General features: G+C 37.2%; 1 protein-coding gene across 1 annotated transcript in view; it reads left to right on the plus strand.

The window, feature by feature from the left end:
• Positions 1-23454, plus strand: part of ZBTB11 (zinc finger and BTB domain containing 11) — a 29230-nt gene extending 5776 nt beyond the window's left edge. Inside the window, exons 2-11 of the mRNA XM_036746810.1 lie at positions 8228-8463; positions 9179-9410; positions 11255-12105; positions 12375-12554; positions 16204-16440; positions 17414-17558; positions 18326-18443; positions 18931-19089; positions 19208-19383; positions 22661-23454. Of these exons, the coding sequence (XP_036602705.1) occupies positions 8228-8463; positions 9179-9410; positions 11255-12105; positions 12375-12554; positions 16204-16440; positions 17414-17558; positions 18326-18443; positions 18931-19089; positions 19208-19383; positions 22661-23178 (2852 nt within the window). The 3' untranslated portion in view covers positions 23179-23454. The remainder of the gene's footprint in view (positions 1-8227; positions 8464-9178; positions 9411-11254; positions 12106-12374; positions 12555-16203; positions 16441-17413; positions 17559-18325; positions 18444-18930; positions 19090-19207; positions 19384-22660) is intronic.
• The last annotated feature ends 1390 nt before the right edge of the window (positions 23455-24844 follow it).

Genomic DNA, 24844 nt, shown 5'->3' on the forward strand with positions numbered 1-24844 from the left:
CCTCCCAGGATCCTTGTGGGGATTAAATGACTTAATATTTCTAAAGCGCTTAGCACAGTGCCTGCCACATAGATCTTTGGTCAGATGTGTAGTATTATTTGTTAGCATTTATTTAGTGTCCATTATATACAAAACCTCTCCCAGATTGGTGGAAGAAAAAAATGACTATTCTTCATATTCAACCGATTTTTGGATTTGGAATTCCCTTGACAGTTATCATTTTATATAATTAATGTGCAAAAGTACAGTTAACCCTTGATATTTGCTTGATTTTTAAATCCAGTACTGTCTTTTCACAGATTAGTTTCATGTTTTGTTTCTAACTATTCTATACATACATGGTTGTTAGTGCATCTTGTTTTATATTGTAGATTTTTAGAAAGAAACCAGAAAAATTCTCTTAAATTGATACCACCGTAAGAGAGATAGTATAGATCTCTAAGATCCTGTCCAACTCTGAAACTGTGGTTTTGTGTGTCCACGAGACAATTTTTAATGAGGATAAAGTCAATTACATCTACTCCAAGCCTTGTCCAAAGATTGTAAGTGTTTATAACCTAACAAAACAACTCAGATACTCAGATGAATCAGTGTTTTCATTGTTTTGGAAAGTCCCTCTAACAGTGTAGATGGTGACTTCTTCATGCCTGCCCAACTTGTCCTCTCTTGAGTTCACCACAGGGGACCATCCAAGGTACTAGGCTCCTTCTTTGTTTTCTTTTGACATTTTCAGGCAACTATTGGGATATCTGGGCTCTCTACCTGTCATCCCTTTTCATGTGAGCAGACTATCTTTTTTTTTCTATCATATTTTCCTGACTACATCTTTTACTCCTGTTCTTCAAAGTTCCTCATTATATATTGCATCCATTTCACACCCACCATGCACCTGGCCATTGCCCTCTGTGTGATATTCTTGTTTATGTTCAGAGGGTCATGATCATGGGAATCTCATGTTACATACTTCAGGGCATCTTGAATGACTTTAATGTATGGATAGCAGACACCTAAGATTGGAAGAGTACCTTTAAGGCAACGTTTTGCACTTTTTAATAATTTTTTAAAAAGAATAAACAGCAACAATAATAAGAGCTAACATATAACACTTACTATGTGTCAGGCACTGTGCTAAGTGCTTTACAATTATCTAATTTGACCCCCACAACAACCCTGAGAGATAGGTCCTATTATTATCCTCATTTTATAGATGAGGAAACTGAGGCAAACAGAGGCTAAGTGTTTTGCCCAGGGTAACACTGCTAGTAAGTGTCTGAGGGCAGATTTGGACTCAGGTCTTCCTGCTTCAGGAAGGGCACTTTAACTACTGCACTACCAGTTGCCCCAATAATCATAGGACCACAGAGGCCATCTAGATGAGGACTTTGAAGTATAAAGAGATTAAATGACATGCCCAAGGTCATACAGGTGGTCAGTGGCAGCATAGTGGCATCTTTTGTTCTTTACATCTTCCAGTTTAATTTGTGATTTTAGAAAAGTGCAGTCCAATGTGGAAAATTGTTTTTGAAAGTCTTCTTGATCCCTTCCAAATTTTCATTTAAGGTGCCCTTAATTCAAATGTAGATGATTTTTATAAAAATTTACATATGTGGGAAAATAAGAATATAAATTGGAAGCTTCTGATGTTTTGAGTCATTTTTTTTTTTTAGTGAAAGGTCTCAGGTTTTTCCAGTGCCTTTTGTAGCTTCTCCTTCTTTAGATGCCTTGTGAATGGGTCCTACAGTGCCCTTGGAATTGCATCTCCCCCAGCATGGATGTTTTATGTGAGCTTGGTCCAGTCCTTTCCTGTGGTGTTTCTTTTTTTCTTTAGTGCCATTTCTGCCTCCTCTGCAAAACCTCCAGGATTGTGATGGCAGTGTCCAAGTGTGTTGTTGGCTGTCGGTAGTAAAAATCTTTCTGTTGGCTTTTCATTTTTATCTTAACTTGTTCTTGTAATAAATGACTTCACTTAACTTATCTAGTTCTCTTGTCAAGCTTTTAAGATTGCTTTTGCCCTCCACTACTTCTCTCTACCTTTTGGAGCAATATAGCTCATAATCTTTCATTATCATTTGTAAGATTATACTGGTGAATTTTTTCTAAACCAGTATTGCCTTTAACTTCCATCTTCGATCAAATAAGTGAAGTGTTTGCCAGCTAAGGTGCTTTTCAGGCTCTTTTTGTCTCTTTGTTATATCAGTTAATCCTCTGTTTAAGATTATTATAGCCTATATTGATTTCATTTCTGCCACCTGTTTCTTTTTTTTCATGAAAAATAACTTTTTTTAAAAGTTAAGGACTGAGTTGTTTCAATTGCTTATCATATATCTAGATTTATACTAATTCTGATGTTTGCTTTGACAAGTCAGTGGTGTGACTATGCAGACAGCTGATTCAAGGATGACCCCCATCATTAATAATGAGTCTTTTCCTGTCCGTTAAAATATAAACAAATTTTTGTGATGTTATTTGGTGTTCTCCATGTCTAAAACTTACTGTTTCTTTTCTTGAAGAAAATAATCATTAAACAGAGGGGTGAGACTTACATGTAGTCAACAACAGAGTGCTCAGCCTAGAGTCAGGAAGACCTAAGTTCAAATCCAGCCTTAAACCAGCTATGTAACCCTGGGCAAGTCTGTAGATCTATGTAGATATCAGTCTTTGTCCTCTCTTACTCATTCTAATTGAACGATGCTTTTTTACCCTTCTTGCCTATTCTCACATTTGCATTGAAATCATTGAATATCAAGAGTCTTATCAACTTCTTTATTGAGATTCTTTAACTCTTTGTGCTCTGTAACCAAAATAAGTACATAAGCTGGTTTATGATGACTTTTTTGCAAATACTTACCTGGAGCTTGTCCTATGAAATGTGTTTCTTATTGCTTTTGGGCATATGATAAAACCCTTACTTCCAATTCCTTTCTTTGCTTCTCTAAGCAGTACTATAATCTATCTTTCCATTTAGTTACAGATTCATTTTTTTTTCTCCTGGCATTCATATATTTATAATGCTGGATTGATGTAAGTCAATTCCTTAATGATTGGACAGTCTCACAATATCAACAATGAAGTTAAAGTTTATGGACATTTCCCTGGGGTTGGGGTCAAGAAGAGGGCAAAAGGAAGAGATGGCTTGCAATAAGACTATGAACCTAGTCCTACTAACCAACTGCTGGCTGTTACAGTAGTCTAGCCAATGAGGACCTGAACTTCAGTGATTGCAGTATGAGTGGAGAGAAAGATGTTGAAAGATGATCTGGAGGCAGCACAAATGAGGACTCCAAGATAACTTAGGTGATGAACCTGGATGAGTAGGAGGATGTTGGTGCTCTCAACAGTAATAGGAAAATTGGGAATCAGGCAGGGTTTTGTGGTAAAGATAATGAGTTCTGTATTGGATATGTTGAGTTTGAGGTGTCTATAAGGATATCCAGTTCAAGATGCCCAGAACACAGTTGGTGATACTGGATGGGAGCCCAAGAGAGAGACTTGGGCTGCATATAGAAGTCTGGGAATCAAATGCATAGAGATGATAATTGAATCAAGGGAGCTGATGAGATCACCAAGCAAGATAGTATATAGAGAAAAGAAAAGCTGGCTGACTCTAAGCCATGGGACATACATGGTTAGTGAATATATATATACAAAATAAATACCAGGCAGTTAATGGGGGAATGGCCAGTGCAATAAATAGAGACTAGAGATGGAGGACTATATGTGAGGAACAAAGAGAAAGCCAATTTGTCTGACCCATAGAGTGTGGGAAAGGGGCAGAAATGTGTAATGAAAAGATACATTGGAGCCAGGTTATTAAGGGCTTTAAAAACCAAACAGATGTTTATCTTTTAACCCGGAGGCAATAGGGAGCCACTGAAATTTGTGCAAGGAAGATCTGTGCTTAAGGGAAATCACCTTGGCAACACTGTGAAGGATGACCTTGATGAATTCAGGGTGCACTCCAAGAATGTTGGAGTGCTACCTGAAATGATGAGGAATAGATGTGCAGAGACCTATTGTTCTGAAAGAATTCACTCAGACAGTCTCCAAGTTAAAGGCATTTACTGGGGTGATGTGCTCAAGCAGGCCTGCTCCCTGTGAGGCAGAACCCCAACAGGCTCTGCTTCCTGTAGGAGGCAAAGGCGGTTATCCATGTTAAAGATATGGTTCAAATACAATTTTATGGAGTGGGAGGAAAGAGGGGACAAGAGAATGGGAGGAGCAAGCAGGGCCCCAAAATGCCTGGATTATCAGGTGGTCAGGAGGTACCTTTATCATATAGATAAGCAAAGAGAATAGGAGAGGGGAGGGGAAGAGCTATTCTGGAATTGGGGGTGCTTTGTGAAAAGACGTAGATAAGTCCACCCTGGGGGACTTCAATGCATAGTCTACTTTGGTCACTTTTCTGGCTGGTCACACCCTGCATCTTATCTCATATCTCTCATCCTGCATCCTGCTTGTTCTGTCTGCACTCCCCATCAACACTATCTCATCCACCTAAAGTAGGGAGAGACTTGAGGCAGTGAAACCAATTTGGTGACTGTAGGTGAGAAGTGCTGAGGATATGAATTAAAGTGGTGGCCATGTGAATGGAGAGAAGGTGTCAGATATGAGAGATGTGGTGAAGGAAAAAATAGTTAGATTGGCAACAGATGGGATGTGTGGGGTGGAAGAGAATGAGGAGTACAGGATAATCCTGAGGTTGTGAAACTGGAAGACTGGAAGAATGGTGGTATCTCTGAAAGAAATAGGGAAGTTTGGTTGGAGGGAAGATAATGAGTACCATTTTAGGCATGTTGAGTTTGAGATATCTCTGGGACATCCAGTTCAAGATATCCAAAGGCAGCTGGTGACAGCAAACTCAAGTTTGGAAAAAAAGTTGGATGGATATATAGAACTGGGAATGATCTATATAGAGCTGGATAATTAAATTCATGAGAGTTGATGAAGTTACCAAGAGAGTGTAATAGAAAAGAGATGGGCCCAGAATCGAGTCTTGGGGAACTCTCACAGTTAGGGGACATGATATATGTGATGAGCCAGTAGTGGAGACTTGAGGAGTCATCAGAGATGTAGGAGCCCATGGAGACAGTAGTGTTTCAAAAATATAGAGATGAGAATGTATTCAAGAGGACAGGGTGGATTGGTCAGCAATGTCAAATATAGTAGATCAGTTGAGAAGAATAAGGACTAATAAATGAACTTCAGATTTCACAATTAAGACATCATTAGTAACTTTGAAGAGAATAGTTTTAGTTCATCAAGGTGGGGGAAGCCAGATTGCAAAGGGTTGAAGAGTGGAAGGAGAAATTAAGGTATCTAGTATAGTTTTTTTTTTTTATTAGGATTTGGCTAAGAAAGGGAAGCAAAATATCCTTCTACCTTGAGGGGGATGGTAGGATCTAGTGAAGGTTTTTAAGGTTGGGGGAAAGTTAGGCATGTTTTGAGGCAGTAGGGGAAATAATCAGTAGACAAGGAGAGATTGATAGTGGGGAGAGGGCAATCTACCAAAGTGGGAAGGGATTTTGATCAAAGGCCAATGAGAAGGGTTTGGCCTTGGCAAAGAGGACCGCCTCATTGTTAGAGACGAGGGGAAAGGAGGAGATAATGCTTAGGGTAAGTTCTCTAGTTTTGAGATGAAGAGGAGAAGATGTAGGTCGTGTGAATGGTCCTCAATTTTCTTAGCAATATAAAATACAAGATTTTTAGCTAAATGAACAAAAATTGCTTATAGAAATTAATTTAAAAGCCCAGGACAGATTGATAAGAAAAGAATAACTTTGTCACCTGAGATGAAGAGTCTTTTCAGTCACTTTCGTTTTAACAAATAGATTTTTTGTTTTTGTTTTACTACTTAAGCCATTTAAATGGGTTTACACATGCTATAATGTCATGGGAATCTAGTAATTTCCTGAAGACAGGGACTGTTTCACTTTCGACTTTTTGTTCCTGGAATTTAACACAGTGCCTGGAATTTAGAACTTAAAAAATGCTTGTTGACTGATTGATCTCAAAACTTCTTGAAAATCTTCAGCAAATGGAGGTAGCCAGAACTGTTGAAACAACAGCCAACAAGAAAGAAATCCATGCATTGATTCTGATGATAGCTGGTATCAGTTAGGTTTGAGGCATTCCTCTCTTGCTCCTTGCTCATCAGCAGAGACACCTCACAGGTGTGCCTCTACGTTTCCACAGCAATGCTGCATGCCTTATAATCCCTACCTCCTGGGGGAATCACTGGAAATAGGGAGTTCTGGAGTGTAGCAGGTGTCTACACTAAGTCTGACCCCAACATGGGGATCCCTATGGGAGTCTTAGGTTGCCTAAGGAGGGACAAACCATCCTAGGTCAGAAATGGTGTGAGTCAGAGCTTCGATGCCTATCAATAGTGTGATCAAGCTGTGAGTGGCCACTGTACTTCCCACCTGGATAAGATACGGAGACCCAGGCACTAGACTAAACTTTCATAGCTGTTGCCTAGGTAATCTAGTAAGAAAGTCAATTAATTGATGATATTCAAGCTGGTAATAGCTTGCCACAGCTAACTACACATTTCCTATGTAGCAGTTGAAGAGCTGACACACTGTGGTAGGGGATTTGTATTTGGGAAAAATTATCATTTAATGTTTCCATTTGTCCTTATTTACAAGGGTTGTTTGCTTTTACTACTTTTTAAACTGCCTTTTCATATTTAAAATGTTCCCAATATTGACTATGTAGGCAGTTCTGACTTGCAGGTGCTCAGCATAGAAATGGCCCATACGTTTAAAAAGAAAATCTACCTTTCCAGGTGCTTTTGTTGAGATTGTCTTTAGATCTACTGCCCACATTGGAGCCCCTGAGGCAGTGGCCTGTGGGCCTCTATCCCCAGTGGAGCCATTGCTTCCACATCCTCTAGAGCTCTTATTCCATACACATAATACCAGAGCCCCTGACCTGACTGATGGAATCTCAGACTCCCAGTACTAAACTAATCATGGAATGGAATCCATAGCTACTGTGAGAAATATTGCTGGAGACCCTCTGGTCCTACTGCCAAGATTGGGCAAGGGGAAAGCAATCCTTCCTAAGGAAAGAGGACGTGTATTCTTAATATCCTCACTTAAAATTTGGGAATGTATTTTCCCATTGAAAAAATTTAATAAATAGGTTAATCATTCAGTGACATTTAAGGTCATAGTACTTTCTGTGGAAAATGCATCCTAACCTTTAGATGATTTATGCCCAATGATGTATAATCAACTTGATGGCCATGATAAACTGAACTCGCTTTCTAAACTAGACTATCTTTTCCTTCAAACACTTTCCTCTTCCAAACTGTCAGGGGTGACAGCATCCTCTGAGTCACAACCAAGATGTTATTCATGACTCACTATCATTCCCCACCTTCCCTATATCCAGTCTGTTGCCAAAACTTGTTGATTTTACCTTAACATCTCTCACATGTGTCCCCTTCTCTCTTCTTACACCGCCACCACCTTGATGTGTTACAGCTCTTCATCACTTTACACCTAGACTATTGCAGTAGCCTTATGGTTGGTCTCCCTGCCTCAGTTTTCTCCCACTCCAATCTATCTTCCACTCAGTTCTCAAAGGGATGTATCTAAAGTATAGATCTGGCCATGTGACCATCCCTCCCTACCCTGGCTTAATAAACTCCAGTGGGTCTCTGTCACCTCCAGTATCAAATATAAAATCCTGTGTTTTGTGTTCAAAGCCCTTCATAACCTGCCTCCCCATCTCTTACCTTTCTAGTCTTCTTAGGTATCACACTTCTTCCATCGACCCTGTGATCCAGGAGCACTGGCCTTCTTGCTGGGCCATCTCCTTATTCCAAGCCTTTTCTCTGGCAGTTGTCCATGTTTTGGATTCTCTCCCTCATCTCCACCTCTTGGCATCACTGGCTTATGCCAAGTTCCAGCTAGAATCCCACCTTCTATAAGCCCTTCCCAATGTCCCTCTCTGTTAATTATCTCCATTTTATTCTGTGTGTATTTTGTTTGTACTTAGTTGTTTTCATGTAATCTCCCCAATAGACTGAGTTCAGGGCCTATCTTTTGTCTCTCTTTGTATCCCAGCTTTTAGTACACTGCTTGGCAGATAGTAGGTGTTTAATGAATCCTTGTTGATTTGACTTGAATAGTGGGAGCCACAAGTTGTTTTTTCTCACTTCTAATTTTAAATTGGGAGCAGATACTCATATAACATTTTCATTCTCATTTCCCTTTAGGTATTTTAAAGCAAGTAAAAGATTACATTAAAGAGTGTAGCAAATGCCAGGAGAAGCTGGATCGAGCCCGCCCGATATCAGATACTTCTGAAATGTTGGAAGAATTGGGATTAGAACTAGAATCTGCTGAAGAGAGTAATGAAACAGATGATGACCAAAGCAATTCTGCATCTGCTCCAAGTACAGTGTCCAAGACAGTGAAAAAGAAGCCAATATCCAAACATGAACTTGTATTTGTAAGTGGCATTTTAACACTGATTTAAAATTTGTAACCATAGTAATAGAATATTTAGCTTTAGTGAATTTAATTTTTCTAGAACCACCAAGAAACTTTGGTTAATGGCATTAATATTAAATGAGGAACTAGCATTCGGTACCCAAAGTACATTTGTCCATTTAATATTACCAGGTAGTTGCATATTAGGTTGGTAGATTACAGGTGTTCTGGTAATGTCTTTTCAGCCTTCCTAAATATCCCCATTGTTTTTTCCCTTCAGAATTGAGGTAGTAAATTAACAGCCTCTAGTGGCTTTTGTGTCTAGTGGTGGGTGAGAGAGGATAGAGAGGCAAAAAAAAGTGGGGACCGCTTGTGTCTATTGAAAGATGTTGGTGAGTGCTGTGATGAACTAATGCAAAGAATGAGACACAGTTTTGGCCGTAGCCAATTCGTGTCATTTGACTCTACTTAATTGTTGAAAGCGTTTTGCTCTTTTTCTTTTTCTCATTTCTGGGGGATGAGGGTGGAGAGTAGGGGGTGGTACAGGCAAGAAGAGGTGGGAGCAAGAAAAAATAAATAAAAAATAAACACTGAAAAACATTCTAAAAGATGAAGTAGAACACCAACTTATATCAATTGATGACAGTTCGTTCAAGAATGGAGAAAGATGTTGTATATTTTCAAGTATAGACAGTGTAATATACAGCTTTTGACCTTGAATTTCTTTTTGATAGGTTGACACTAAAGGTGTTGTAAAACAGTCTTCGACAAAGCATTGTCGAGCAGTCTTAAAACAGCTGAATCAGCAGAGACTTAACAATCAGTTCTGTGACGTTACTTTGTTAATTGAAGGAGAAGAGTACCGAGCTCATAAGTCTGTTTTGTCAGCTAACAGCGAGTACTTCCGTGACCTTTTTATAGAAAAGGGAGCTGTTTCCAGTCATGAAGCTGTGGTGGATCTGTCAGGTAAAATGTTTAAATAATCTTTATTTTTAATTTGTGTATGAGCTTCTGGGAGAAGTACATGGAGCCAGAGTGAGAGCGTTTGCTTATAGTTAAGTATGGTCAGGGAGCAAACTGAGCCTTATTGGCTTGGGCTGTTTCTCATTTTAAATATGATGCACAGCATAGGTTTTAGAAAAAGTATCTCATTTTTTTATTTCCACAACTCTAGGTGTAAGTACCCATGGTGATGAAAGCAGACAAATCCCTGATATTTGTTATAGGACTTTTAGACACCATGGAGTAAACTGTAACTGTCCTTGATGTGTTTGTATGTGTCTGCAGTTATGCACATCTGACTGGAAAAGTATCTGTGTGTCTGGTTTTTGAAACCTTAATTTAGAAAATATGTGTTAACAATCGAATTCAGTAAATTTACAGTCAAAGATAATCCTGGTTCCATGTCTTTTGCCTTAAATGGATCCTTTGAAAATTTGCTGTGCTTTGACTGAAATTTAGTGTTTTTCACTTTTCCAGGTGAATATTGGGAAAATGTAGCATTTTAGATGGGGTAATATGAGCTATGCATACAATTGTAATACTTTTTGATGGCATGAAGTCTCATATAACTGTCATGTATAACTTCGCATTGAATTAATTTATGCTCTAGTCAAGTCGTGGAGAAGAATTTTGACCAATGGAATGAATCATGAGAAAGAAGAAACAGAACCAAAAAAAAAAACAAAAAAAAAAACCCCAAAACCAAAAACAAAAGAGAAGCAGAAAAGGCGAGCATGTAGTAGTGTGCCTCAGTCTGTATTCAAACTTCGCAGTTCTTTCTCTGAATGAAGATAGCATTCTCCATCGTGAGTCCCCTGGAGTTGTCCTTGCCCCTTAGGTTGCTGAGAGAAGCGCAGTATGTCAGGGTTGGTCCTCACGGAATCCACATATCTGTGGCTGTTGTGCAGTCATTTTTGATGAAATTTCCCCATTCCCATTCTTCCAGAAGAACAAAAAGAGACAGGGTAGCACAAATATTGGTGCATATTTTTACCATTTTAATATTCAGTACTGTGGCATTCTTTTCCCCCTGATTTTTGTGACTGAATAGAGGGGAGGAAATCTTAGACTAGGTAGACCTAACAGAATTCACCTTCAGAATGTAGTGTGTACAACACTTTGGGATCATTTGGCTACCTTTTATCGATCTCCAGACAGAAAGAGAAACATATAAGAGTATTTCCCTTTTCTACCTTTCTTAGAAAGTTTAAAGCAAGTGAAAGATCAGTGTGCAGAGAAAATGTTTGCTATAAACACCCATGATGTATTATTAAGCATTATCCTAGTAAACCACTGAAGCACACTCATTTAACAATCCAAGTGCAGCCTCTCATGATGAAAGCAGATAGTTAATGAAATTAACACTTCTGAATTAAGAACAATTCTTATCCACATAGTTTATCCTCACAGGAGTAACTGGAAGAGTTCAGCAATATTCTCAGATTCTGCTGATTTTTTTTTATTCTTTTTAAATTCTTTGTTACAAGGAATGGCTATCTTCATAGGAGACAGGGAGGGATATATTTGGAAATGAATGTGATTTAAAAACAAAAGATATCAATAAATTGTTTTAAGAGAATATAACAGAAGAAAATGGGTATTTATTTTGTGTTCTATTCCCCCAATCTTCATGATCAGAGCAGAGACAGGATTGTATGGGGATAGAATAAATGGTTATGTTTGACTTTTATTTTTTAGTGATGATGATGGGGAGTGTTATATTGATGTTTACACCAGCTCAATATGCATAGATCTTCAGTTTTTTGTAATTTTTCCTTTTACAATCTTTCCCCCTTTGTTCCGTACAGGCTTTTGTAAGTCAAGTTTTCTTCCCTTGCTGGAGTTTGCTTATACTTCAGTGTTAAGTTTTGACTTTTGTAGCATGGCAGATGTTGCCATCTTGGCCCGCCACCTTTTCATGTCTGAAGTCTTGGAAATCTGTGAAAGTGTACATAAACTAATGGAGGAAAAGCAGATTACCGTATACAAAAAAGGTGAAGTACAAACAGTTGAATCTACTCAAAATCTACCAGAGCAGAATGGAGGTACAGCACAAACTGTGGGCAATGTTGAAGAAGTTGTACCCCCAGAACTTGAAACCAGTGCATTTGTGTCCCCTATAAATGGAGAATTTCCAGGTGATGGGCAGGAAGGTGAGAGTACACAGCAGGTTGAACCCCAGATTTGCTCAGAGTCTCAGTCTGTTTTAGTACAGACAGAAAATATAACCCATTCATATTCTGGAATTAAGTCTGAAACAGTGACAAATAGCAACATGATAATTCTTGAAATAGAAACTTCAGATACCAGAAAAGATGACAAAGTTTCCAGTGCCCATCCCACTCTTTCTGCAGTAGAGGAAAGGGACACCAGTACTCCAGTGGACAAAGAAATGGAAAATGATGAGGATAGCAAGTCATTTGAAGATACCTGTGCCGAGGATGTTGCAGAAGATCACAAGCAAAAACGTAGCCGACCAGCACAAGTGCAAGGAAGCCCTGTTTCACAACAAGAGAAGGCAGCCCTCAGCCCTGATGACACTTATAAAAGCAGGCTCCGTCAGCGCTCTGTGAGTGAAGGTGGATATATACGACTACACAAAGGAATAGAGAAAAAGCTTCAGAATAGGAAAGCCAATCCTAAGTCAGCAGTTCAGCAGGTATGATGATCAATGTGTGTGCACACTTCTCATTTTGAAACCTAATGTTGAAATTAATTTGTTCATAAAAAGTATGCCTATAGAAAAGATGTAACTGACTTTTTGGGGAGAACATGAGATCCTAATTGCTATTCTACGAGTTCTAGTGTTATTCTAATTCTATTCTAATTCTAATTCTATTCTATTCTAATGTTAGCAAAATGGTAAAGAAACTAGGATATCAAAATTAACAATCCTTCATTAAAATGTGTTTTCTACCCTGTAATTAGGTTGCTCTGAAATTAGTTCAAAGGGGGAAAAAAATGAAGCAGCCCAAAAGAGAGGCTAATGAAAACACAGAAGAAGAAACAGTACACAGATGTAGCGAATGCGGAATGGATTTTCAGAGACGCTATGCACTTATCATGCACACGTTGAAACATGAACGAACTAAAGATTATAAGTGCCCAGTAAGTTTCTGCTATGTAGAAGACACCTCTAAATATATGATGGCTTGAATCTGATGGATTGATATTTTTTGTTATTCTGATAGGCTGGTATCCTATTGTAGGTTAATTTTTCTCCAGTAATTATTTTGTGCATTTTTAAAAATTATGTTTTTGTTTTCTTGTAGATTTACTTTGGTTTTGTTTATCAAAAAGATAGTTCTTCAGTGTCAAAGGCTACAGGAAGGTCAAAGAGAACGTGGATTGAGAAAAATATTTAGCAGCTAAGAGATCATTAGTGACTTTGGAGACAGCAGTTTTGGTGAAATGATGAGTTTGGAAGCTAGACTGTAAGGGGTTAAGAAGAAATTGAGAATAAAGTGGAGGCACTGATTGTAGAGGCCTTTTCAAGGATTTTAGCCCCAAAGGCAGAAGAGGTATAGGATGATAGTTAGCAAAGATGAAAGGATCAAAGCAAGGTTTTTTGAAGCCTTGGGCATGTTTGTAGGCAGTAGGAAAGGAGCCAGTAGACATAGAGATCAAAAATAAATAATGAAGTGGGGAAAAAAGAGAGGGCAATTTGTCAGAGGAGACAAGATAGAATGAGATCGCCTATGCAGGTAGAAGGTAAGGAGTAATGCTGCCTCTTCATGTGAGACAGGATGAAGGTGGAGAGAGTGGCAGAGAACATCTGAGTGAAAGGAGATGAGGAAGAGGGGAGAAGAGCACAGTACCAAGAAAAAAAAATATCCCCAAGTCAAATAGAAAAAATGCTTGGCCATTTCGTTGTCTCTTGAAATTTTTTTTTATTCTGAACTTAACACCAAATAAAATGATCATTTCAATATACAAAATAGAATAGAAAATGAGGATTGTACATGAAATAGAGAGTCTCTTATTTGCTTTTGCTTTTAACCATATAATAAATTCAACATGTAAGTTTTGAGGGAAAAGATAGTTCTTAATCTTTATATTAAGTACTTTTTTTTTTTAATTTCTTTATTTATTTTTAGTTTACCACACACGGTTCTACATAGTTTTGAGTTCCAGTTTTTCTCCCCTCCCTCCCCTCCCTCCCCAAGACGGCATGGAATCTCATATAACTGTCATGTATAACTTCGCATTGAATTAATTTATGCACTAGTCAAGTCGTGGAGAAGAATTTTGACCAATGGAATGAATCATGAGAAAGAAGAAACAGAACCAAAAAAAAAACCCAAAAACAAAAACAAAAAAGAAGCAAAAAAGGCGAGCATTTAGTGCGCCTCGATCTATATTCAAACTTCGCAGTTCTTTCTCTGGATGAAGATAGCATTCTCCATCGTGAGTCCCCTGGAGTTGTCCTTGCCCCTTAGGTTACTGAGAAAAGCGCAGTATGTCAGGGTTGGTCCTCACGGAATCCATATATCTGTGGCTGTGCACAACGTTCTCCTGGCTCTGCTCCGCTCACTCAGCATTATGTCGTGTAGGTTTTTCCAGGTTGTTACGAAGTCTGCATCATCCCCATTTCTTATGGCACAATAGTATTCCATCACCTTCATATACCACAGCTTGTTCAGCCATTCCCCAATTGATGGGCATCCCTTTGATTTCCAATTCTTAGCTACCACAAAAAGAGCTGCTATAAATATCCTTGTACATATGGGTCCTTTTCCCGCTTGTGTGATTTCTTTGGGATACAACCCTAGAAGTGGTATTGCTGGGTCAAAGGGTATGAACATTTCTATAGCCCTTTGGGCATAGTTCCAAACTGCTCTCCAAAATGGCTGGATCAGCTCACAACTCCACCAGCAATGCAACAATGTTCCAATTTCCCCACATCCTTTCCAGCATTTATCATTTTCCTGTTTTGTTATATTAGCCAATCTGACAGGAGAGATGTGGTATCTAAGAGTTGTTTTGATTTGCATTTCTCTAATCAGTAGTGATCCAGAGCATTTTTTCATATGCCTGTAGATAGCTTTAATTTCTTCCTCTGAAAACTGCCTGTTCATATCCTTTGACCATTTCTCAATTGGGGAATGGCTTGTATTCCTATATATTTGGCTCAGCTCCCTGTATATTTTAGAGATGAGGCCTTTATCAGAGATACTAGTTGCAAAGATTTTCTCCCAATTTTCTGCTTCCCTCCTAATTCTTGTTGCATTGGCTTTTTTTGTACAAAAACATTTCAATTTGACATAATCAAAATTATCCATTTTGCATTTTGTAGTGCTCTCTATCTCTTGTTGGGTCATGAATTCTTTACTTTTCCACAAATCTGATAAGTAAACTATTCCTTGCTTTCCCAAATTACTTAGAGTATCAGCTTTTACTCCTAAATCATGAACCCATTTTGACTTTATTTTGGTATATGGTGTAAGATATTGGTCTATGCCCAGTTTTTGCCCTACCATTTTCCAATTTTCCCAACAGTTTTTGTGAAATAGTGAATTCTTAGCCCAGAAGCTGGATTCTTTGGGTTTATCAAAGAGTAGATTGCTAAACTTGTTGATTTCACCTACTTGTGTACCTATCCTATTCCACTGATCCACACCCCTGTTTCTTAACCAGTACCAGGCAGTTTTGATGACTGCTGCTGTGTAGTACAGTTTAATATCTGGTGTGGCTAAGCCACCATCTCTAGCATGTCTTTTCATTAATATCCTAGATACTCTAGACCTCTTGTTTTTCCAAATGAATTTTGTTATTATTTTGTCCAGCTCAGTAAAAAAATTTTTTGGTAGTTCGATTGGTATGGCACTGAATAGATAGATTAATTTAGGTAAAATTGTCATTTTTATTATATTAGCTCGGCCTAACCATGAGCAACTGATATTTCTCCATTTATTTAGATCTGATTTTATTCGCGTGAAAAGTGTTTCATAGTTATGTTCATATAGGCCCTGGGTTTGTCTTGGCAAATAGACTCCCAAATATTTTATAGTGCCTTCAGTAACTTTGAATGGAATTTCTCTTTCTATCTCTTGCTGTTGGGCTTTGTCAGTAATGTATAGGAATGCTGAGGATTTATGTGGGTTTATTTTATATCCTGCAACTTTGCTAAAGTTGTTTATTATTTCAAGTAGTTTTTTACTTGGTTCTCTAGGATTCTCTAGTTAAATCATCATATCATCTTCAAAAAGTGATAATTTAGTTTCTTCCTTTCCTATTCTAATTCCTTCAATTTCTTTTTCTTCTCTTATTGCTACAGCTAATGTTTCTAGTACCAAATTGAATAATAGGGGTGATAATGGACATCCTTGTTTCACCCCTGATCTTATTGGGAATGCATCTAGTTTATCCCCATTACAAATAATGCTTGTCGATGGTTTTAGGTAGATGCTATTTATTATTAAGTACTTTTTTGATCACGGTAATAGACTATTGTAGGGTTTTTTTTTAATGAAGGCATCTCTTTATGAAAAATAATTATAATTGATGTAGCGCTCAGAGATCATTTCTACTTTAGAACTGTTTCATTTTATGTAGGTGAACTATCTCCTTCTCTGCTAGGTTGTAACTCAAGGAGCAGAACCAAATCTTTGTCTTATGTCTAGGTATCTTCCAGAGTTCTTTGGCAAGCAGAGGCTCAATAAATGTTCAGTGAGGAAGAATTTGATGGAATTTCATTTATTTGGATTAAAATTAAATGTATTTATAAATTACTGAATTTAATTTTTTTGTTTTTTAGTTGTGTAAAAAAGAATTTCAATATAGTGCTTCTTTACGAGCGCACCTCATTCGACATACCCGAAAAAGTGATGTACCTACTTCCTCTGCTGCTGAAGAAGATTCAGGAGCATCAACTGAAAAGGGTCGAACCAAGCGGGAGTTTATATGTTCTATATGTGGAAGGACATTGCCCAAACTATATTCTCTCAGAATACACATGTTGAAGCACACGGGTGTGAAGCCACATGCATGCCAGGTAAATGTGTACGTGTGTTTGAATAGATATAATATCTGTTAAAATAAAAAGATCTGAACTAACTATAGTGGCAGAGTGGGTTTATTATATTCTAATGGCAGATTAACTGTAAGTCACTCTCACATGTAAAATATTACAGAGTTCTGCTGCTGTGCGATCTGCTCAGGCCACGAGTATTCTCATGCAAGTGCAATCCAAATTAAAGGACGCACCTTTTCTATTAACAACCAATAATAAACTACTCAGGAAATGTACTTTGTAAGTGGGTTTAATTGGGTATGGGTAGGAAAGGGGGTGGTTATGTTTAAACAAAATTTATCAAAATTTTTAAAGTTACAGATTTTGACTGGACTTATTTGTGCCTCCTAGAATAGATTGGTTTTCTCTACCATATACGTACGTGGGTTCCCATTCTGTCATCCTTAAGGGTCTTCTAACTCTTTGGACTGTCTAGGATCCAAAGAACATTCCTTGGGGCATCTGTGGTTCAAGCAGAGTCCTGGACCTGGTATATTTCTGGTGTCCATCTAAGCTGCCCTTTCTCCTAGGAGTCTCTAGACTGACATGGATGTCTAGCAACATAATTGATTTCACTCTGTTGAATCTATTGGATTAGTGGGGCTGGTGTACATTAATGTAGGACACCAACCATAGACAAATCACTTTACTGTCTTAAAGTATAAAATAGGGCCAATACTTAAATTATCAGTTTCACAGAGACAGTATGAGCTATTATTGTGGCATTTGCTAAATAATATAAGGGTACTTCTGTTGTTCCTTCATGAGCAGTGTGATGGGTAAAGAAACTATATATAGCTCTGCAGATGGAACAGTCAGTCCTCACAATCTGGCTTTAAAATAGTAAAGTCCTCTTAGTGGCTTGTGAATGGTCTCTTGTTCTTTAGAAACAGTACTTGCTTGCCCTTTCCTTTTTTTTTTTTAACTAATAGCTTTAACAAAAATCTTTTCATAGGTCTGTGGAAAAGCTTTCATTTACAAGCATGGTTTAAAATTACACCTGGCTCTCCATGAAGCCCAGAAACAGTTCCAGTGTGAGCTCTGTGTTAAGTCTTTTGTCACCAAGCGTAGTCTTCAAGAACATATGAGCATTCATACAGGTACTGAGACCAACTATACTATACTGATACACTATGCATGTTTGTGAGTGTATGTATTTTTTGTTCTGGCTTCCTCCAGTGTAGCCAATTGTATTATGTTGGGACGGTAAAAATTGGATTGGTTTGTTTGTTTTTAGGGTAGCCCCTATTTTTTCCAGTATTAAAAAGGAGCTTCTAACAGTGTTTTGCTTGAATAATACATCTTGATATAGGGTTATGTATAACTTCAGTACCTTAAGGAAATTAGGGTATGCTTACAAGAAATAGGGCCATAGGCAAAAAATAGATTTAACAACTAACCTAATCTTTGAGTATATGTACTCCTAACATAAAAAAATTTTATAAGCCCCAACATGATAATGATTTGCACTATTCATTATTCAGTATTCATTGATTTAAAAAATATAATGACAAGAAGTTACTATTAATTCAGTAGCAAGTAAAATTATTTTATTAATCATATTACATAAATTTAAATAATATTATGTATGTTTTCAAGACCTGTTAATTTTGTCAGTAAATGACATATTTGCTTATTTATTATGTCACGTGATGGGAAGGGGCTTCAAGAGAAAATAGGGCATTTTTTGGTTAATGTGTTATTAAAGTTGATATACATTTTTAAAACTACAAATAGTAAAGTTTAAGGTTTCAGATATCTTTTTGCGGGGAGGGGAGTTTAAGTTCAGAATATATGAAACTTTGAGGAAAAATACTATTGATAAAGAACCTAAGTTTCAAACTTGACAGGTTTTTTATTTTAACAGGAGAGTCAAAATACCTTTGCTCAATCTGTGGAAAGTCTTTTCATAGGGGCTCTGGACTCAGCAAGCACCTAAAGAAACATCAGCCAAAGCCTGAGGTTCGAGGTTATCAGTGTACTCAGTAAGTGTTTAGAATATAAAACATTCAACTAATTTAAACACAATTTGTTCCGTTTGGTTATTTAACAAAAATTTAAATGTTGTGGAATTTCTTTGTTCAAATTTATGTCACTTTCCAATGGTGTTTCCATAAACTTATTAAATGTTTATAAAAACTTGTTTTGCACTGTATAATTACAATGAATAGGTTTGGACCCAGAGAAAAGTTAAGATAATGCACTTCCTTCAATTATTTCATTGCAGAGTTAGGGGACCATAAAATGTAGCATGTACTGTTGGACATGATTAATGTGTTGGTTGTTTTTTCTGAACTGCTTTTTCTATTTCTTTATAAATCTTTGTTATAAAGGATAGCATATAGGGTAGGGAAGGCAGAGAGATATATAAAAAAAAATGTGATATAAAAACAAAAAGGCTTCAGTAAAAAATGGAAACTTGCTTTGAATAAGAATATGATTCACTTTGGTGATTAAATTTCCTTATTACAGATGTGAAAAAAGTTTCTTTGAAGCCCGAGATCTCCGCCAGCACATGAACAAACATCTTGGTGTGAAGCCATTCCAGTGCCAATTTTGCGAAAAGTGCTACAGTTGGAAGAAAGATTGGTATTCCCATGTAAAGTCTCATTCTGTCACAGAGCCTTATAGGTGAGTAATCTTGGAAAAGTTCTGATCCAAATTAAGATATGACATAGTACTTCCAGGTCTGGTTCTTAGAGTTTTTCTGATGTATAAGTATTGGGTAAAAGCATGTATCATATTTTAGGTGCAATGTATGTGGTAAGGAATTCTATGAAAAAGCCTTATATAGAAGACATGTAAAGAAAGCTACTCATGGGAAGAAAGGAAGAGCAAAACAAAATTTGGAACGTGTGTGTGAACAGTGTGGAAGAAAATTCACTCAACTACGAGAGTATAGAAGACACATGAACAACCATGAAGGTAGGCTGTACATGCTTACATGTGTTAATATAGAAGGAATGCCCTTTTGGAACTGGTTTTCTCCTCATTTTCTACCTTTCTACTATTATTGTTTGTGAGCCCACTGGACTTCACCCCTTTCCTTTCCTGTTGGAAGTGACTGATGCTGTGACTCTAAAACATAGCTGCTGTTCGATCTACTTATCTTAGTTACAAGTAGAATCCTATTCTAATAAATTTGATGAAAGCATAAACATCTCAATATATAACAACTCATTTAGCTGAACTTTGTTAAAATGGAAGACTGTTCCCCACTTGACAGAGGAAGAAAGTACACTATGATAGTGTGACTTCAGAAAATAGGTATTCAGTATGCACTAGGTATCCCCAAGTAATAATAAATTGTAAGGAGAGGACTTCTCCATAAAAGGTGTTATTACCATATCAAGAGCAATTGTATCCTAAGGTGAATTCACTTTTTCCTTATATCTGTACCTTTTTCCACATGTGAATGCAGTATCTATGGAAGATATTTTTGGCAAAATGTAACATTACGGATGCTGTTGTGTGGTTTGAAGATTTGAGGTTATGATTTTTTATTTTCATCAGTTAGATGGATAGGGGAAAGGGGTGAGTAGAGAAGTCTTTTGAGATCTACTTTAGGTGCTTAGGCAATTTGACTACCCTGGAATGTCTTTAACACAAGTCCAGGAAAAGGCTTCACATTTGGACATTTCGGAGCCCCCAGCAGGTAGGCTTTGGAAAAGTCTACCTTGTAATTTTCTCAAATCTATATTGCTTCTCCTCCCCTGTCTCTGTATACGAAATTTAAAAAAATTTAAACAAATTAAAACAGCTCTGAGGTACCACCTCACACCTATCAAATTAGCTAATGCTGGACAGAATAGGAAAATGATAAATGCTGGAGGGGATGAGGGGAAATAGGTACACTGATAAACTGTTAGTGGCATTCTGAGCTGGTCTAACCATTCTGGAGAACAATTTGGAACTGTACTCTCAAAAGGCTATAAAATTGTACATACCCTGGAACTCAGCAATACTGCTACTAGGTCTGTATCCCAAAGAGATCAAAGGGAAAAGGACTTATGTAGAGAAATAAGTTATTGCAGCTCTTTTTTGTTGTGGCAAAGAACTGGAAATTGAGGGGATGCTCATCAATTGGGGAATGGCTGAACATGTTGTGGTGTCTGATTGTGATGGAATACTGTTGTGCTGTAAGAAATGGTGAAAGGGATGGTTTCAGAAAAACCTGAGAAGACTTTGTTTGAATTGTTGCAAAGTAAAGTACACAGAACCAGGAGAAGAACATCGTACACAGTAACAGCAATATTGTAATGGTCATGAACTCTAAAAGACTCAGCTGCTCTGATTAATACAATGATCCCTGACAATTCCAAAGTACTCTTGATGAAAAATGCTACCTACCTCCAGAAAAAGGGCTGATGAACTCTGAGTACTGATTGAAGCATTTTTTTCTTTATTTTCTTTATTTTTCTTGCTTTTTTTTCTAACAACATTGCTAACATGGAAATATATTTTACATGATTTCATGTATATAAAAAGTATTATTGCTTGCTTTCTCAGTGGGTGGAAAGGGGCTAGAAGGAAAGTAAAGAGTTTGGAATTCAAATTTTTTAAAAAATGATTTTCAAAAATAAATATCAAAACTATTTAAAAAAGAGAAAGTAGGGGCAGCTAGGTGGTACAGTGAATAGAGCACCAGCCCTGGAGTTAGGAGGACCTGAGTTCAAATGTGGCCTCAGACACTTGACACACTTAATAGCTGTGTGACCTTGGGCAAGTTACTTAACCCCAATTGCCCCAATTGCCCTGCCTTCAACCCTGCAACGAAAGAAAGAAAGAAAGAAAGAAAGAAAGAAAAGAAAGAAGGGAAAGAAAGAAAAGAGAAAGTAACAAAAAGCTTTTATCATGCATTTTGAGCTACATAACGTCCCTAAGCAAATTCTTAAACATGGATCCCTGCATCAGGTGTTAATTAATAGCTAATACTTTTCAATCTTTCTCTTGAACTAACCTTCACAGAGTCAGTAGAATAGACTGGTCATTGAGAAGGTTGTAGTTTCTTGCAGTGAGAAAAATGTCATGATCACTGTACAGTGTTTATATAACATCTTTTAAAATGTTGATATATTATAAGTAATAAATCAGGTAATTTCCCCCAGTTTATAGTTTTACTGCTATTTACAGCATTTTCCTTCAGTCCTCAAGGAATAAAAGATTTTACTCTTATTTGTCTATAACAAGTCCCACTGTGCTAGGTACTGTGGTGGGTGTGGTAACAAGGGGGGCTTAAAAAGACAAAAATAAAAGTCCCTGCCCTCAAGGAGTTTATATTTTACTGGGTATAGACAGTTTGTACACAGAGAAGTAAATACAGAGCAGCTTGAGGAAGGAAAGAGAACTAATGACTGGGACGATGGGGAATCTTCAAGTTGAATTTGAGTAAGAGGTGGCACTTAAGTTGAGCCTTTAAGTAATCCAAGGATTCTAAGAGGTGAAGAGAAATAGGAAGCGAATCCTAGATATGGGGGACAGCATATGCAGAGGCAGAGCGATGGGAGATGGAATGTTGGGTTCAAGGAAGAACTAACTAGTTATACCAATTTGGCTAAAACATAGTATGTGAAGGGGGTGAGTGGTAACATGAAATAAATCTGAAAAGGTAGATTGTACCCACATTGTATAGAGCTTTAAATGACCCAGGCTAAGGAGGTTGTGTTTTGTAGGGAGCCATTGATGATTTTTTAGCTAGAGAGTGGCAGGCAATGAGGGGGCTGAATAAGCACAGTGACTGAGTGGAGAGGATTTAATATATTTGATAGAATGTGTGGAGGTAGAATCAGTATAAGACTTGGCAACTGATTGGACCAGCAGTGGGGGGAGGAGCAGGAGCTAGCATCAAGGAAAGCTCCAGAGTTGCAAACCTTAAGAAGGATGATGGTGCCATGAAAAACCATAGGAAGAGAATTAAAGAGGTGGTGACTTGTTTTGGACATTATATATAATAAAAAAGTGATCCATCTCCTTGTGCCCATGTGACGTCATTAAAATCATGTTATTTGTAACAAAGATCTAAGGGAGAAATCATGGATCAACATGGAACATAATCTTGATTGTGCTAATATGATCATTTCATCAACTACCATAAAGCAAATTAGACTTCTGTGACTTTAAAATTTCGGCCTGTATGTGGGTAACTGTAAAAGTTAATAATTCCCTGGCAACTATTTAATGTATTATTTTTTTCTTCCTATAGGAGTTAAGCCATTTGAATGCTTAACATGTGGGGTTGCTTGGGCTGATGCACGTTCCCTGAAACGCCATGTAAGAACACACACAGGTGAACGGCCTTATGTCTGTCCTGTATGCAATGAAGCTTATATTGATGCTCGAACACTCCGGAAACACATGACCAAATTCCACAGGGATTATGTGCCTTGCAAGATTATGCTGGAGAAAGATACGCTTCAGTTTCACAACCAGGGAACTCAAGTGGAGCATGCCTTTAGTATCTTAACGTCAAGCATGCAAGAACAAGAAAGCAGTGGTTCTCAGGAAATCGAGACTGTAGTAGTGACCGGAGAAACCATTGAAGCTATTGAAGCTGTTGCAGCTACTGAGGAATGTGCATCGGTGTCAACTCTTTCTGACCAAAGTATTATGCAAGTAGTTAATTATGTACTGGCACAGCAGCAAGGACAAAAAATATCTGAAGTAACAGAAGCTATTGAAACAGTGGAAGTTGAAGTGGCACATGTTTCAGAACCAGAGTGAGCACAGTAACATCTAGAGGAAATTTCGGTGATGACTCTTCCTGTGCCATAAACTTGCACACGTTTACAGCATTGGACTTACAGCTCAGAGACCCTATTTCAAGGTTTTTTGCTGCTTGATGACATACTATCTGCATCGCCTAAAGATTCTGTCAAGAAGTTTCTCTCCCCCCTCCCCAATTTTAGTTATCTAATGTAGAGAAATTTGAAACAAATCTTTCTATTTAATTGTTTATCATGGTATAATTTTTAATGGATTAATTTTTATAAAGACTGTACTTAGGATTGTATAGTTTCAGTCATGTTTTCATTTTATTTTGAATGTATATTTTGAGCTTAAAAGGATATTTCTCCACTAGGCTTTCTGTCTTATCATCAAAATATGGAGGTAAAATTTTGTGATTTGACTTGCCCTATTTCCAGATTGAAAAGAAAATTCAGATACTAAAGCATTTACTAGTGTCTGTAGGTACACTGTTGTGTACAATATTAGCTTTTAATGTCTTAAAATCTGTGATTTGTGACTTACTGTTTAAATTCTATCCTTTCCAAGTCAAGGACTCTATTTCATTATAAAGCACTTATTGAGCCACATGGTTGTAAATCAAGTTTGCACTTGACTATGTAGGCAGTCCTAGGTTGTTTTTTTTTTTTAATTCCATGAACTTGCATAGTATGTCCAGCAGAATAGGCCTTGTTTTGTCATCTCTTCAAAGGCAAGGAAATTGACCCTGAGGGTGAAAAGCTTTGTTATTGTTGAAATTGAACACTATTAATGAGGAAAATCCTTCCATGTTAACTTTAGTACAATAAATGGAAAATCTTGTTCTTTTGCTATAGCATGAACAAGTCAAAACTAGATTTGATGTTTTCAGACATTGTATCATGTTTAATTGCTTAATGTAGTTGAAAAACTGGATCAATTTAGAAGCAGAATAGTCAACAACACATGCAAATAAGTTACAAGAATACTGCATAAGTCAAGTTCAGTAATAACGAAAATTCTTTGCAGCCCTCACTACAGTATACTAATCTAAAAAAATTAGTCATTTGTAACACAGCTGATTATTGAAAATGAATTTAACAAAAAGTATATTACATGGAAGCTAAAAATTACATTTATTTAAGTGTATATATATTTTTTAAATGTCCACATCTGTATTCCAGTTGACCAGCCTCCCACCTTTCCAAAATCACCAAGGGGAAGCCCTTGGTAGCTCCACCTAAGAAGCTACTACTTAAGATATAACTATTATAATTCAACTTTTAAGTGTTTGGAACAATTGTAAAATGCACAATTTTTTTAAGAGGTTACAGGTGAATTGTTCCTAAAGCACAAGAAAAGGATGTGCCTTGATGTATACACATTACCAAGATATTTATTCCAATTTGCCTATAATATGACTTTAAGAGCAAGGAGTAAATGTGTTAGCCATGCATGCATCAAATTTGCATACATGATATTTGCTTTTGCAAATTTTCCAATCTTGTAATATGGCTGACAAAATCAGTTTTAGGAAGAAAATTTTACAATAGTCCAACTTTTAAAAGGCTGCTTGTTTGGGGATTTGGGGAGGGGGCTTTTTTTTAAAGCTCCTGTGAAAATTTGTTTCAACTTGACTAAAATTTGGAACTCTGTCATTTTTGTTCACACATACTCTTGCTTA

Source organism: Trichosurus vulpecula, chromosome 2 (assembly GCF_011100635.1).
Source record: "Trichosurus vulpecula isolate mTriVul1 chromosome 2, mTriVul1.pri, whole genome shotgun sequence".
In the NCBI taxonomy this organism is placed as follows: Eukaryota; Metazoa; Chordata; class Mammalia; order Diprotodontia; family Phalangeridae; genus Trichosurus; species Trichosurus vulpecula.